Source organism: Eucyclogobius newberryi, unplaced genomic scaffold (assembly GCF_026437365.1).
Source record: "Eucyclogobius newberryi isolate DKJ021-1_F unplaced genomic scaffold, fEucNew1.0.hap1 SCAF_10, whole genome shotgun sequence".
NCBI classification, from domain to species: Eukaryota; Metazoa; Chordata; class Actinopteri; order Gobiiformes; family Gobiidae; genus Eucyclogobius; species Eucyclogobius newberryi.
In genome coordinates, this window is record NW_027315724.1 from 11,484,215 (window position 1) to 11,501,745 (window position 17,531).

Consider the following 17,531-nt stretch of genomic DNA (forward strand, 5'->3'; position numbering starts at 1 on the left):
CGGAGAAAGACAGTTCGAGCTGACTCAGAAGTGGACAGAAATCTACGGGAGACGAGAGAAGCGATGCGCTCCGTTGCGCTAATAAACAAACGCACGTGTGTGTTGTATCAGTCCGCACGGGGGAGTGCGCATGCGCACTTCCGCCTGCGTTCTCAAATCGCCGAAAAATCGTCCATACCGCCTTTAACATTTAAGTAATTTTGCTCCATTTCTGCTCCAGAAGTTAAGTAAAAACGGACAACAAAAATGTTCTTATCGTCTATTGGTCTGTCTAAATATTGTGGGACTCAAGACATTTTTGAAAACAACTGAAATTATTAAACCACGTCCTGAAATGTATTTAAATAGGTATTATTAATTATGATATATGTAATAAGGTTACAAACTACATGCACTTAGGGCATATAATTGTCCTCTTGACCTCTTATGTTCAGAAATCCCACACACTTCTGAATATTCACCACATGCTCAACTACATGACAAAAAGCCTTACAAAAAATGGCTAAATAAAAGTCAACATGGGTTTTAACTTGTTATTCATTGAACATATTTAATAATAACCCGTGGAAGCCCACCGCGGTGAAGTTAGTTTCACGTTGGACGTTGGATATTCGCCTCCGCAACTAGAGCGGGAGCTTCCTCTGAGTGTGCCCCGCCTGCTCAGAGACTCAAACTACCATAATCACTTAGCGTTTACTATCTAGGCTAGCTGATTTAGGAGCTATTGAAAATAATCCTTGTTTTTTGACAAAAAACATTCTTTAAAAATCTACAAAGGGTTAATTTTTCAGCCCAAAAGGACTATTCTATCTAATATTAGCAACTTGGATTCATGCTCAATATTGTTTTTTTTTTTTAAATATAAATACATTTTTAAGATAACACATTTTTAAACAAACGGTACTTTAGAGTCGGTCCCTAACTGGCGTTCCAAGCGGCACTTCAGCGCGCAGCTCCCCGCGTCGAGCTACTGCAGGCGGGGCACACTCAGAGGAAGCTCCCGCTCTAGTTGCGGAGGCGAATGTCCAACGTCCAACGTGAAACTAACTTCACCGCGGTTGGAAGCCCTGAGAGGCAAGCCAAAAAAGGCATTCCCTTTTCCTCCGCTTGCAGATGAAAAACTAAACTAAAAAAAGTATTTTTTTGTTATTTGTCTCCGATTCTCTTCACTTCAGTTTTTTGTTGACTGGTCAGCACCTTTGTTAAATCAGTCTTAATAAAACTGCCCACAGACAAAACTTTAATGTTATATTTTCAACGTGAAAATTGACCGCCATTTTGAACATGTCCGCTTGCCTCTCAGGTCTTCCTTACTAATCACATCATTTATGACATCATATTTAGTGACTGGATGAAGGAGTTGGTTTGCCTGAGGTGCCAATGGTGCCAAAAGGCTGTTATATAAAAGAGTGTGAGTTACAGCAGTTCTTGAGGTAAGATTGATGATGGTATTTTTGACTCTTCATGTGAAGCCGCAAATCAAAGTAATTTACAAGACTTAAGTGAAATGAACAGAATAGAAAATTAACAATTGGGTATATCGCAATGCCAGATTTAAGATTTATTGTTGTAACATTGCAATTTTACGATCAATGTCATTTTGTTTAGTGTAGACAGTTTATTCTTAAAGATTATCCAGCCCCACAGAATAAAATTATAATGAAAAGGACAATATCTGAAAAATCTATCACTAAGTTCAAAGAAATAATAGTATCATGTCATGTGATCCTGCTGAGAACAGCTTTGGTCCCAGTTGAAGTGATCAATTTGTCGACTTGACCATGAATTCTTTGAGGTTTGCTCTTGATGTTGCAGCTCCGTCCAAACAGAATGTCATTAGGCCAAAACGAGCCTCCCCTTGGTACAACGGAGAACTACATTCACATAAAGAGAGTGAGAGAAATAAGACAGATCATTTCTTGCTCCCACCTAGAAAATCATGGAAAATCTGCCTATAATCAGGGCCCAAAGGGAGGGCCATGTTAACAATCTGTCACAGCGCAGTAGAGCCCCCAATACCATTACAAAACATTTAGAACAAGGCTTTGTACACAGCTGTTACTGGGGCAGGTGCAGGTTAGGAAGAACAATCAGATTTTACCGGTCCTTAAGAGAAAAAATGTTGGGGACCGCTGCTCTAAAACATAACTTGTATCCTAGACCCGATTCCAAGCAGACTCCTCAAAGACATACTCCCCCTAATTATAGATTCCCTTCTTAATATAATAAATAATTAATAAGAAAGCTGTTATGTTCCACAGTCCTTCAAACGTGCAGTCATTAAACCTCTTTTGAACAAGCCTAACCTCGAACCTGACCTATTGGTAAACTACAGACCAAATCTTCCCTTCTCTAAAATCCTTGAAAAAGTTGTAGTTAAACAGCTTCGTCGTCATCTACGGGAAAATATACCTTATTTTTTTATAACTTATAACAAGTTTTCCAGTCAGGGTTCAGAGCCCACCACAGCACTGAAACTGCACTAGTTAAAGTCACAAATGATTTGTTATTAGCTGCTGACGATGGACTGGTCTCAATCCTGGTTCTGTTGGACCTTAGCGCAGCGTTTGACACCATCGACCACAACATTCTACTGCAGAGGTTAGAATGTGATGTAGGTGTCGGAGGAACAGCCCTTAGCTGGTTTAAATCCTATTCATCTAATACGTACCAATTTGTTAATGTAAACCAGAGCTCCTCACCTTGTTCTAATGTAACTTACGGCGTATCACAGGGTTCAGTATTCGGACCAATTCTGTTTACTCTTTATATGCTGCCGTTAGGTAACATCACCTTCCTAACATTAACTTGTGCAGTTGACACACTGCTGTATTAAAAAAAAATTGAACCTGATCAGACCGATCAAGTAGACAAACTCAGTGCTTGTGTGAAGGATATAAAAACTTGGATGTCACTTAATTGTCTGCTGCTTAACCCTGTAAAAAAACATGGTCATTTTACTCTGCCTTAAACATCGACGAGACGCTTTATCTGAGCAGATAGTCACACTGGACAATGACAGTTAGCTTTCAGTTCTACTGTAAGAAACATTAGTGTCTTATTTGACTAAGAGCTCTTGTTCAAAGAAAAATATTGCCTTAAAGTGATGCTGAAAAACAAACGTATCCATGCATTTGTGTGCTCGAGTCTCTTCATTGGCTCCTGTCGAGTTTGGAATCAAATTTAAAATCCTTCTGACTCCTCCTGACCATAAATGACATGACCCCATCCAACCTAACGCTGGCACAGAAGGAAGTAGAGCTGACAAGCTCCTGTGTTATGGAATTAGCTCCTGTCCATGTTAAAGAGGAAAAAAAAAAGATTTTTGGCCCGTATGCTTCATTCGACAGGAAAGGCAGCGTGAAATGGGGGATGAGAGACAGGACATGCAGTAAGTTTTTGGAATTGGGATGCGGCCGGCAGCACTTGGAGACTGGCAGCTGTGCTGTGTCTTAACCACTTGGGCAGCAGTATATAGTGCTTTTCCGACTTCATGGTACTCAAAGTGCTTTATTAGGCAACGTGTATTCCTCTAGTGCCCCACTGTGGCACCTGGTGTTCCAGCAGTCACCCAAACACTGATCAGGTCCTGTCCTGCTCAGCCTCCGAGAGCTGACACGATCAGGCATTGACCAGCAGGTATGGCCTGCCAGATAAACCTTCAACATTTCTATAACCAAAAAGTTAAATACATTTAGGTCTTGCTATTTTCAAACTACAAAAAGAGAAATGTTGCTTTCCTGATCGTCAATGGATAGATAAATGAAAACCAAAATAAAAAGTGTTCTTGAATTTTGAGATCAAAGGCTCAATAAGTACCGTAACTATTCTGGTCAGGGATCTGTCACCTGCTTCATGAAGATCTTAAGTGCTTTGCCTGAAATGTTCCACAGTATGACATTAATCTTGAAGGTGCTTTTGATAAAAAACAACAACAACACACACACAAACAAACAAACAAACGTGAAAACATGCATTCTTACAATCGCCTTGCTGCAGATCTGAATTGTCCCTCAGCCAATTGCCATCACCTCCATGAAGTATTAAACTTAAAAGTGTAATGGCTTTAAAAACGGCATTTTAATTGACACTTAGAAATGCCTTGGTCTTCCCCTGAACGCTTCAGACAATCACACGGAGCAGCATTAATACAGAACCACTGGTCACATGACAGGAAGAACGGATCAGCCATTTTTTCACACGCTGATTTGACCAGGAAAAAACAATGCTCCGCTACTCAGTGAGCTGAAAGCTGTTATTATAGATCAGCCCAGACCCAGGACACATCAGATCAGACAAGTCTCTACACAACTATAGTTTTTGAGGGTGATAACAATCTGACAAGAAAAAAGGGAAATTGACAAGTTTAATACATCTTACGTGTATTACAGCTTTAGGTTTCTGTTACGACCTGTTAGAAATACCACAATTAACAGAATATATGTGGGGGTCTTGTGCCAAATGTTAAAAGAAACCATTTATGAAATCTGAGTAACACATTAATCATTTTAACAGTTTCTCAGACATAAGCAGTACTGTTCACTGACACTTTGTCCAGCAGCATTTGATGAAGAACTAAGGCAGGTTTTCTTTGTTGAGTCCAGTGTGTGAAGCTCATCGCAAACAGAGTCAAGCGCAAACATTTTATGCAGCTTTCCTCCTGCACAGAGTCTTCTTTGATGTTTGCAACCTCTAAAAGCAAAGGACAGACGTTGGTTGTGTTGTAATGGTCCTTTGTGGCTTTGGAACCAGCTCAGTCTTCAGCTCTCGGAATCCATCAGGAAGGTCTCAAAGTTAGGGTTGAGTTCTGACACAAGCGCATCCACAAAGTCCTCCAGAGTCGGCCGTCTCTGCAGCATACCTGTCACGGACACAAAACGGCAGCTTAGAAATGGGTCAAATCGTGGAGAGAAGCTGAGATTGTCCCCACTTGTGTTCCAGGTTTAGTATTCACCTTCATTTGATCGTAAATGTCACTCAAGTGTCAAACCTATACAGTTAAGGTACACTTATTTCATATATATAACATATACACAGCAAAAACATGACACAAAGAAAATAAACAAACAACTTAAGGATTCTGAGCACTTGCATCTTGAACACTGAGATGATGTGCTCACCCTACGATATATTCACAACAATCATAATTTATAGTAAAATTTAAACCGATATAAGTCATGTAATGTAAGTAATGTAAGAGTCAATCCTGAGTGCCACGACAAATAATCATACCTCCCGGAACTTGTGAAGACAGCCTTACTCAAACTTGAGTAATCCTGTCACCTACCCCCTATCCCCGTCCACTGTTCTGTATTTACACGCGATTATCTAAAAAATGCATACATAGTCCTGTAAATATACGGTTCAAAAAAGAAAATCTGCTGTTTACTACAGTTAAAAGGCACTCAGTTCTGCAGTTTTGAACGGGAAGTCAATGGACCTGTTTCTATTATTAAGCTGTTTGAGACCAATTTTGCCATTTCAAATGAACACAAAGTGAAAAATGAATGTCGTGCAAAAACATTAATTAAATTAATTAAAACGCTATTGTAAAGAAACTCATGAGAACGGCCCATCCTGTACAGTACTGGAGATAAAAGCAGACTGTAAGAGGAAACCCTGTGATCAGAGAAGCGGAGAGACACACTGAGCCTGGGAACTGTGCTGGAGCCTGTTAGCATGTTAGCCTGTTAGCCTGCTCATGCGTGGACGAGTCCCTTGTACTCTTTACAATCGAGCTGTGCCGCAAGCTTTGAAGTCACTCCACTTCCCCTTGTGTGGCTGCCAATGTAAACAGGCGCTCCCCTCCTCATTCTACTGCTGCGCGGGTCACCTCCAAACGTGCACACACGCTAATCCATAAAACTCCACTTTCACAAATGATGCACTAACCACTCCAAAACGACAGTCATTTAAACATAAGGAGCTCATTGAGAAGGTTTGTGGTTCAACAACAGATGAAATTTGAAGTCTAAAGTCAGGGGGATTATGGTCTCTTCTTACCCAGAAGTCGCACCCAGCCCCTCGGCTAGAACCCACATGAAAGTAGTGGGACCCAAGCAGAAATGAGAGCCACAATTAAGAGCTCAAGCACTGTTTCTGCTGGACATCCACCAGCTCTCAGGGTCTGAATACCCAAGACATACCAACTCAAGAGCAGGACTGGGATTCAAGATCAAAGATGCTCAAGTTGATTTGTCAACTAATATTGAGCTGGGAAGTTCAAGGGAATTAACATTGGGTTTATGTGAGTTTTGAGACCCAGATACTTTGTTCTGAAGGTAAGCTGTATGTCAAAACCAAAAACATTGAACTATTTTGCTATGTTTGCTCGGTCATACAACAGCAAGTATGGACTTTAGAAACAAAGAGGAGAACCACCTTGTTTGAGCTTATCAGAAAGAAACGGAGAGAAGACGCAGAAAAATCCATGACTCAAGGGTGGTTAACATTGTCAAACATGTCCATCAGAATGTCTTTTCCTTGTAGTTTACCATCGTCACCATGCCCACAGGAGGCCCTTGTATCTGGGTTGTGATCATGCACAGGTGAACTGAGAGCAAGAGCAGCAGCAGCAGCAGCAGCAGCAGCAGCAGCAGCAGCAGCAGCAGCAGTAGCAGATCAGTGCCTGGGCCCCGCTGGAGAGGAGTGGAGCCTCTATCACGGGGAGAACAGCGCAGGAATGCACAGATAACCTCGCAGTCAAAACAACAGAGGGGCTGGTGTGAGCAGACGCATGCACGAGGAGGGGCAGGCAAATACCACCAAAGACTGTCCAAAAAATGTTCTGTTCTGGGGCCGACGCAGGAAAAATTATTCACGTTGTATAATAATGGATAATACTGGATAATACATGCTGTAAAATGTGTTTGCTATTTTGTATTTGACTGGAATGTATCTACACACGTCTTTTTTAACTTTTGCCAGACCCTAAAGACAACCAAAAGATGTGGACAAAGGCGTCACAGACTTAAAAGGGAGGGGCATGTAAGAGTTTGATTTGAAATTCCATAATAAAGAGTCATGACCCAAGTGCATCCCCAGATACAATGTTCAAATCCACTTTAACTTTTGCTGACAATTTTAATGCTGATGGATTCTAAATTACAAAAACATTGGACTCCAGAAAGCAGAGCGTCTCATTTGTGTCAGTCTCAAAGCTTAAATCCAGTGTGTTTAAACCTGAGCATTGTGCCCTTTCTGATCAGAACGGTCATTGCCTAAAGCCCAGCTCCTGTACCCATCATGAACCAGAGCTAGTGCAGCTTCTGCAGGAGCTGAACATGGCCTGAATATAAACTGAGAAGGACAAACACTTTGTATGTGTCTCTATCTGCAACACAGGTTTAGTTGTGGTTGTAGATCCCTTTCCCCCCCAAAATAGCAGGAATGCCCTATGCACTGTGCCACTTTTCTTGTAGAGGGTTTACTGCCTGGTATTGCTTTGCCCAGACACCTGTAATTAAAACAATACAATATAGATATGTTTAATGCCATACTGTGGAACATTCCAGGCAAAAAATACACATTTTCCATAAATTAAAAATGTCAAAGTTTGAATGTTCTGAATATGCACACCCTGTTGTGCCCTCTTCTCTTTGACACATAAGAACATGTTCCTTGAAAGCTCCTGCTGGATAAAGGATGGACAGATGACTTGTTTATTTATTTGGAGGGTGGTGGTGGTTGGAGATGTCTATCGATCAAATGACCTTTGAGGCTCTGAGCTCTGTTTAATGACAACTCTGGGGAAGAGAATTAAGGAGAAAACACCTCAGCCTGCAGCTATAGGCCCAATCCCATCTGACCTGATTTACTTTACAACACACATCTGAAGTGTAGTTGCAACATGCCCGACAAAAAGTAGTCACCTCCCATTCATGATCACTCTCAAAGTTGGTGAAATCCCTCTTTTGCCCAGGAGTGATCCACTGCGGAAAAAGGTTCAGTTGTATCATCTGGACATTGTTTTTATAAAAAACAAGAGACTGTCTCTCTCTCTCTGTCTGTCTGTCTGTCTGTCTGTCGAGACTGACTGTCTGTCTGTCTGTCTGTCTGTCGAGACTGTCTGTCGAGACTGTCTGTCGGTCTGTCGAGACTGTCTGTCGGTCTGTCGAGACTGTCTGTCGAGACTGACTGTCTGTCTGTCTGTCGAGACTGACTGTCGAGACTGACTGTCGAGACTGACTGTCTGTCTGTCGAGACTGTCTGTCGAGACTGACTGTCTGTCTGTCTGGCTGTCTGTCTGTCTGGCTGTCTGTCGAGACTGTCTGTCGAGACTGTCTGTCGAGACTGACTGTCTGTCTGTCTGGCTGTCTGTCGAGACTGTCTGTCGAGACTGACTGTCTGTCTGTCTGGCTGTCTGTCGAGACTGTCTGTCGAGACTGTCTGTCGAGACTGACTGTCTGTCTGTCTGGCTGTCTGTCGAGACTGTCTGTCGAGACTGTCTGTCGAGACTGACTGTCTGTCTGTCTGGCTGTCTGTCGAGACTGTCTGTCGAGACTGTCTGTCGAGACTGTCTGTCGAGACTGTCTGTCGAGACTGACTGTCTGTCTGTCTGGCTGTCTGTCGAGACTGTCTGTCGAGACTGTCTGTCGAGACTGACTGTCTGTCTGTCTGGCTGTCTGTCGAGACTGTCTGTCGAGACTGTCTGTCGAGACTGACTGTCTGTCTGTCTGGCTGTCTGTCGAGACTGTCTGTCGAGACTGTCTGTCGAGACTGTCTGTCGAGACTGACTGTCTGTCTGTCTGGCTGTCTGTCGAGACTGTCTGTCGAGACTGTCTGTCGAGACTGTCTGTCGAGACTGTCTGTCGAGACTGACTGTCGAGACTGACTGTCGAGACTGACTGTCGAGACTGTCTGTCTGTCTGTCGAGACTGTCTGTCTGTCTGTCGAGACTGTCTGTCTGTCTGTCCCTCTCCCTCTCCCCCTGCCAAGTGCCAACCCCCATTAAAAGCAACAGAAGAAGATGAAGATGCACGGCGCTCTTTGGTTGTGAATTATCGTGTCTTCTGTGCTGATAAAGCCTCTTGTGAAGAGGCCGTTTAGTCTCACCTGTAATGCTCTTTACATCTTTAATACTGCTTTAGACAGAATACACTACATTGCTCTGTTGTCGGCTTCTTGTCCTTAGGATGAAGCAGTGTCTTAATGTGTTGACCGGTTTAAAATAAACAGGAATATCAGCCATCTACAAATCCTTTTGTGCGAGTTCTAAGATTAGAGCCACAGTTTGAGAGAGTAGAAACGTCTTGTTTAAAAATAAAAAAAACTGCGTTCACACTTAAATTCCAATAAAGATTTGTTTTTCTCTTAATCTAGTCCAGGGCTATTCAACTGGCGGCCCACGGGCCAAATACGTATCACTAAGGACCACCTTAGTGGTTGGCACTAGATCATACACGCCTAACTCACGGAAGTCAGAATTCCCCTAGTTGTAATTAAAAAAAAATAAAAAAATATTGTCAACATTCTTTATTACAAAACTTATATAATAGACAATAAACAGTTTCCACTAGTTAATACACGGAATCGGGGCGAAAGTGACCGAATCGGAATCCAACATGGATCGACCGGTCCCGCTGATACAGCTCAGGCAATCATTTTCTCTCTCTAAAAAGCTTTTTTTTCATTGCATTACAGTTTGTTCCACTTCACACATAGTATAGTCTGCCCAAAGATAGTGTTTGACCATTAAATAAATAACCCTAACCCCTAACCTTAAGTTTTTTGTAGTAGTTAGGAGATGAAGGAAAAAAAAACGTTAATCTATAAATTAAAAAAGTTTAATCCCGCAATAATTATTGGGTCGGAGCGGGAGTCGAACACAGGATCTTGAGCGCCCCACGGCGTGTTTTTAACCGCTGGGCCAACAAATCTGAAGATTTTCCGCTGCAAGACAGTAAATGTACCTCACATGTAATTTGGGCCGCCACGAGGGCCGCCATATTGGATTCTGTAACTTAGTAGAAAAAGCTTCAGTTGTAGTCATCTGGACTCAGTTTGAAAAAATAGACGTTTCGACTCTCATCCAAGAGTCATTGTCAATAAAAGAATTTAGATCGAGAACTCCGATATGTAACTTCCAAATTCTGACTTCCGTGAGTTAGGCGTGTATGATCTAGTGCCGACCGTAAAATGGGCCCTGGGCCAGACCATATTGAATATGTTAGCTCAGTTATTCAGTACCCTGCACGTCCCCTTAGACGCAACGCAATGCTTTTAACATCAATAGAATCACATACAATTTATTTTTATTTTTTAGACCTTAACGTCCTGGTTCAGATTCTGTGACTCGTCCTGTTCAAGATGTTGTTTAAACCTGATGTGACCTACAATAGGTTCAGTCTTGGTCTTTGCTCAGTCCTTCTTCTGTTTATTTACTTCAGTAAAACAAAAGATTGCAGGTGCATAGTACTATTGCAAGTTGTTTGTGGATACTGGATATAAATAATACAATTGTGGTGCAGTTTTGTAGTCCAGCTCCCAGACAATAGTCTCCAAAAAATCTGGCCTCCTGGAAAATATAATTGAATAGCCTTGCTCTTGTCCATTCCAAGACCTAATATTTCTGATTACAGTTAGGTTAGGGTTAAACATTGCTTCACGTTTATAGCCAATACAGTGACAAAATGATATTCACTCCATTGGCAGATTAAAATGTCATAAAAAGTGCATAAGAGGTAGTTAATCCCACTACAATTTCACCACCCGTCTAGCTTGTGTCATGAGGCGCAGCTCCTCTGTATTTTTAAAATCCAGACTTTCTGTAGAGCAACAGCTATGAAGTTTTCCTTTTTTTCCAAAGGGCTTGACCAGGTGTTTTGTTTGCTCAGAAATGAGGGTGGAATTATTTTTTATCACATAAATAGCATAATATATGTATAATGTTAATTGATGAAACATGAAATATCAACGCTAAGATGTCAAAAAAATCAGACAAATCCCAATTTACAGGACCCATAAAGTATTAATGTTAGTAGCTATGGTTGTGGTCATAAGCTGCAGTTTTATCATCCAGTGGATATCCAGAATTCTAAAAGCTGTCCAACCTAGTGCTAGAAACTTGAAAGCGTGCGTGTGCAATTCCAAACAGTTATGAAAACTCCAAAGTATTTTTGGAACAGTCCTTCTCTCATCAAACCGTGAGCCCAGACAAAGCGGCCAAAGTGAACAGTGACAGACGTGCTTTCAAAAGCTTTGTGATTTCTGTGATGTTCTTTATAATGCCAAAGGAGTCAAAGGAAATCAAGACGAAGATGTTTCCTTCATTTAAAAAAACGGGCCATACAGGAAGGAAAGTGGGTTTAAAACTCCATCAATTTTCTACCACTTGTTCCCTTTTGCTCTAATTAAATGTAATAACTTTTATTCCTGTTCAAACAGAGCTGTTTAAATTGGACCGTTTTTAAAAAATGTTTTTATTACCATTTACAGTGTGTTCAGAGGTGAGATATCGGAAAATGTTGCAAATGTTCTTTTGGATATATACAAAATTAGATAAATCGACTTATCATGACTTGTTAACTATTAAATTAATTTAAGTCACATTTTGATAATTGTCATTGTTATCTTGACTCTAAAACCATAAAACACATCCAAAAATACTTTTAAATAACAAAGACAGCAGCAAAATGTAAAAAAATAATAAACTATTTCTAATGTGTTAAAAAAAGTCTTGATGTACAATTGAAATAGTCACCTAATAAAATACTTGTTAGTTGTAGCTCTGATTGAGTATATCGTCTATGATTAAAACTACTAAAAGAGACAAAAACATGCTCATGTAACCCCCCAAAACAACAGTATGAAGTGATATTTCTGCACTTTTCTGGTTCATTTTATGATCCATTGACCACAGACATTTGCAGCCACATATTGCCTATTCCAGATGCGTTGTTAAAATATTGTCTGAATATCATTATATATTGCAGTCGTCCTGGTCAACCTGTAATGAGATGCGGACAGCACACGGCGCTCCCATTTTGACCTTAAGAGCTGCTTTTAGAACATACCCAAAACAAACCTTCGCACAGCGGCATTAATTCCGTGTTTACTTCCAGTTTAGTCCCATTTTTCACCATGCGAGTGAACAAAGCCATTGAAGAACCAAAGCAGCAAATATCCATTTTACTCGGGCTGTATTTGTCCACGGCAGGGGTCGGCAACCTAAGGCTCCGGAGCACCCACCTAGTGGCTCCCTGGAGCTTTTAAAAAATTTATGAAAATGAAACTAGATAGAGGATATATTTGTTGTTTTAATATGATTTCTGTAAGAGGACAAATATTCTTAACATTTTCCAATGCTGTAAAAATGTTTATAATAAATATTAAATTTCAACATTTCTATCAACGAAGATTTGCGTCATAGCCTGCGACGCTCGTTTCACATGCGCCGTGCCGTTAGGGCGCAAATATTTTTTTTCGCAGTTAACTTTGGACACTCAGCCAATCAGAAGGCAAGCAGCTTCTGGGTGGGAGTTGACTTAAATAGATCCGTGTTCGCTGCTCCCAGGAGATCGCATCGCCACAGAACCTGAACTAACGCGTGAATGAACTAAATAGAGCATGACAATGCACATGGTAGAAGCTTTTTTTCATTGCATTACAGTTTCACACGTAATATAGTCTCTAGAGGCTCTAAAGATAGTGTTTGACCATAAAATAAATAACCCTAACCCCTAAACCTAATCCTTAAACCTAACCTCTAACCCTAACCCAGAACCCTAAACCTAGCCTCTAACCCTAACCCCTAAACCTAACCTAACCTCTAACCCTAACCCTAACCTATAAATCCCTATAACCCTAAACCTAACCTCTAACCCTAAGTTTTTGTAGTAGTTAGGAGATGAAGGGGAAAAAAACGTAATCTATAAATTCTAGGTGGGAGCGGGAGTCGAAATCAGGATCTCGAGGGCCCCACACCGTGTCTTTAAACGCTGGGCCAACAAAGCTGAAATTTCACTCTGCGAGATGATAAATTAGATCACATGTGATCTGGGCCGCCAATGGGAGTAGACCAGAAGCTGCTCGCCTTCTAATTGGCTGAGAAATCTGCATAGTGTCAGAAGTTAAAGGTGGTATGGACGATTTTTTTCAGCAATTTTTTTTATCATATTTCCTCGTGGCGTGGATAAATCATTTGTCCTGCCACGTATCAATCATAAAACGCACCTACCGCTCACCTGCAGCCGCGTGTGGTTCATCCCCACGTTTCCGCGTGCCTAAGCGCATGGATCGATCATAATATAGTTCCCTCAGTGTACGGGGCAAAATGAAGACGGAGAAAGACAGTTCGAGCTGACGCAGAAGTGGACAGAAATCTACGGGAGACGAGCGATACGATGCGCTCCGTTGCGCTAATAAACAAACGCACGTGTGTGTTGCATCAGTCCGCACGGGGGAGTGCGCATGCGCACTTCCGCCTGCGTTCTCAAATCGCCGAAAAATCGTCCATACCGCCTTTAACTACGAAAAAAATATTTGCGTGCCGGGCAGGTGGCTGTTGTAAACAAACCGTAACGGAAGAAACAATGAGAACAGAGGATTCAAGGAAGAATGGACCGAATCATTTGCTTTCATTGCCAATGCGGAAGGATTGCCTTCATGTTTGCTTTGTCATGAGAAGTTGTCAAATAACAAAAAGTCATTTGGAAAGACATTTCCAGGATGACATGAAGGATTCGCCGCAAAGACAGTGAAGGAAAGGGACATTAAAATGGCAGGCATTATCACCAATCGTCAAGTCAAGGACATTAATTCAAGTCGTGTGATGTGATCAATATCGACCAGGCAGCTCTGTTATGCAGGTATGTGAACTCTGACGGGCCGAATTTGAACAAATGATCAAATATATAATTGCAGGCTGTGTTCAATTCCACTGTTGCCCAGATACGGGGGGAAAGAGAAGAGGATTGTATTGTTATTAAGGTTTGAAGAGGACTGCGTTTTTGTTTTTTTCTAATCCTCAAAATAAAAATGACACAAAAACTCTGATTTCTTAACTGTATTTCTATATTTTCATCAATGCAATTAACATTGTAATGGAAGTTAAACATAAAGCACCAAATATCGTATAGCAGAGTAGTCACGTGGTGCGTCTCTCTCTCCAGGGAAAATAAACAACAGTAGCTTTGTCATTTTGATAGTCGGCTAATATAATATAATAATATATCCTGGCCGAGAAGAAGGGTCTAAGGACAGAGGACTCTGGAACATCGTCCCCCGCCACCACAGACATTGCTTGATTCGTTTTTCACTGTGGCCATCAGAGGCAACTGTTGTTGTGATTTTGGGCGTTACAAAAATAAAATTGAATATAACTAATATACACTTATAGCCTTTGTTCCTGTCATATAAGGCATATATAAGGTTTTTAAATGTTTGCCAGACAGATTTGTATTGTTTTTTTGGTCTGATTTGGCTCTTTGAACATCAAAGGTTGCTGACCCCTGGTCTACGGGAACATACGAGCCAGTGAAAGCCCCTCTGTCATGCTAGCCCCAGTTCAACTCCTTCACTCCATAACCTCTTAGCCTCCGCCGCACTACAGCCCCTTCTCTCCCTCTTTCTGGATGTCAGGTTTACATTTCAACACTGGGAACATCTAGCATCGAGCAGCCAGACATTCAAACCGCTTAATCTGATTCTAACTGTAGAAAAAAAAAGGGAAAAAAGACCTGATCAATATGATCTGAAATGATACAAAAACATGCAAAAAGTGAAAGTATTCTGGAAAAGAGGAAGTTTTCCGTTGGATGTTGTAATAGGGATTCAAGATGGTGGCAGTGAACCCTTCGACCTCACGGCAAACAATAGAGAAAGGATGAATGCTTCTGCACATGTACTTCTGCTTTGCATGAAACGGCTGTAAATCACAGTCAAAAGGTTTACAGGAAAGGAAACTGTTGCGAATGGAAGAAAAACAAGTGAAAATTACTGTAATTCTTAATGAAAGAATCTGACAAAGGTTTGAATATGTGAACTGCTGTTTTTTGTCACTCTGTATGTTCTCTAGTACATCTTTGTTGTTGAAAGAAAAACTTTTGTTCTACTTCAAGCCCAGGTAAAAAAGAAGATTGTAAACAAAGGGAATGTGGAATGAAGTAACAGTATAGTGAAAGTATATGATGTTATGATTACCAAAGCTTACAGACATTGGCCAAAAGGGGCAGAAGAAATAGACCACCAATGTATTCCTAGCCTTTAATGACAAATATAATCCAAGGCCGCTCTTTGTTAGGGCTTTTACTTTCAGCAGCGTTCACTCTTTCACAGATAAATGGTTGATTATAAGGATTGGTGGCTGTGTCTCTATCAGAGCAGGTTACACTTGATTAGACTATTCCTCCTGTTGCTCTTTCTTGTGTCCTGTGTAGGCCTGCCTCTGTCTGCTGTGAGGCCTGTTAAAAGAGAGGAGGAAGGGATGGGAGGATGAAAGGATGAGCAGCATTGTCTGTTGCAGTGCATAGAGCCAGATGCACTCTGGGAAATTCCCCATACTAAAGTGGAGCGCATGAAGCACAACATCATTCAAGGAAAGATGCAATATCAAAAAACAAAAGTCAGTATTTCTGCTGTCAGTGACTGGACTGGTCATCCAGAGCCTTGAGCTCAAAACGCATACGCTTTAGCAGCACAATAACTTTGTACTTTTACAAAGGTATCAAACTGAATTTCTGTACACTAAATAATATTCAACATCTTTACTTGCAACTTGAAGTAATTAAATAAAGTGTCATAATAAAATAATATGGTTAAAATTGACTTCTTCATAAGCACCAATCAACGTTAACATATATGACTTAAATCTGGCCGCAAAATGTACAAACTGAGTGACTTGGGTGTAGTTTTGAAGTGAACTGATGTAAACATTATGAACACATGGAACAAGGTGTAAATTCACTGGACACTTAAGAGTTGGTCCAAGAGCAAAAATAACTACACCTGTGCCACAACAGTCTCAGGACAGGTCTGGGGGTGGCAGGTGCGCCCCTGTGTGTTTGATGTGCGTTACCTTCAACCATCAGCATGGGCTCCTTGGCTCCTCCGTGGGCCAGCATTTCCCTCCTGTAGCGCTCACCCATCTCCCTGCACAGACACAGATTATGTTACTCACACATGTGTGCAGCCTTGACCCTGTTGCACCCACGCTACGACCCCCATGACCCCCACAGCACTGTCTGCTCCTGTGACCAGGCAGGAGAAGCCTGAGAGCGCTGCAGGGAAATGTCTGAGAATAATTGTTTTGAAACAAACTCGCTTATGATGAAACCAAAATGTAATGAATGTGTGTGTGGTAAATATACTTATCAATGTTCCTGTAATTATCATTCATGAGATAGAAGTTAATATTATGCTTTTCTCTGACACATTGATGTGCCTTGTCTTTAAAACAATCTATATTCATGAATGTCACCATAGGCCTTTGCAGACTTTTAAACACAGGCTGGATTCATTTTTCAAAACAGCTCATGTGAGATGTGTCCTGGGGCGATAAAGTGGCTGTACTGACGGACTGCAGACACCTGCCAAGTCGACAGGCGCTTCATATTAGCGTCATGTTCAGTGTCAGGGCCCAGACTGAGGCAGACTTCAACAGTATCCAGAGAGTGACCTGTCAGCACACATCTGTCCCACAGGAGAAACTAAACAGGACGACCCTCTGGGTCTCATGACAGCAATGCTAACCAGTCCACCATGTCAACCGTTTCATTTAACCTGACTTTACTGCAAACAGGTGCTGGCCCACACTGCTTTTGGAAGGATAAATTGCTAGAGAAAATATAACATACAAAAGCAGCTGTTTTTCAATGCACTTCTAAAAAACACAAACTGAACTGTATTTCTATGGTCTGTCTAAATACTGAGAAAGAGCAAGAGTTGTATTTATGTCTAGGGTCTGACCGATTTATCAGTCAAATGTTTACCATTTTTGTGCTGATGTTTGAGTTAACTAGCCCCATTCAGCCACAAACACATTTTTACAACTTCAGCTCCCTCAATATGGACATGCCATAACTCCTAAGTAAGACCAGAATATACACAATTTGTTAGGTTTATTTTACGATCCATTTTTGATTGCTGCACAAAACAAGGCATTAGCATTGTTAGAATCTTTAGCAACAAATGGAAACAAGTAACAAAGTAAGTTACTGTACTTTTCTGACTTTACGCCGCTACTTTTTTCTCAGGCTTTGAACCCTGCGGTCATTACAACAATGTTTCTAATTTATAGAATTTACTGACTAACGGCCACTGGGGGGCACTCTAGCAGGAAGCGCGAGCGTTTGACACACTGTAGAAGAAGACGTCAGTGGACACGTCGTGTTTTCTATAGTTTAAGCTTCAAAACGTGTTTTATTACAATCAGACTCACATTCACCAAAACAATTGTCTAATGAGGAAGTGAATCTAGACTTGCTAAGCACAGCTCAGGAGCAGATGAACCAGATGTGAAGATTCAGACACAGGTAAACCAGCTCACACGGAGTAATCAAGGACAGAGTGGACAGTATGGAAAGCTGTGATGT

At 41.3% G+C, this 17,531-nt stretch overlaps 1 protein-coding gene across 1 annotated transcript in view; it reads right to left on the bottom strand.

Annotated features, from left to right (window-relative positions):
• Window positions 1–4,352: 4,352 nt before the first annotated feature.
• LOC140374038 (mitochondrial intermediate peptidase-like) overlaps window positions 4,353–17,531 on the bottom strand; it is a 36,059-nt gene continuing 22,880 nt past the window's right edge. The window contains exons 18-19 of the mRNA XM_072460802.1: window positions 16,016–16,089; window positions 4,353–4,861 (exon numbers count right to left, since the gene is read on the bottom strand). Coding sequence (XP_072316903.1) covers window positions 4,761–4,861; window positions 16,016–16,089 — 175 coding nt within the window. The 3' untranslated portion in view covers window positions 4,353–4,760. The remainder of the gene's footprint in view (window positions 4,862–16,015; window positions 16,090–17,531) is intronic.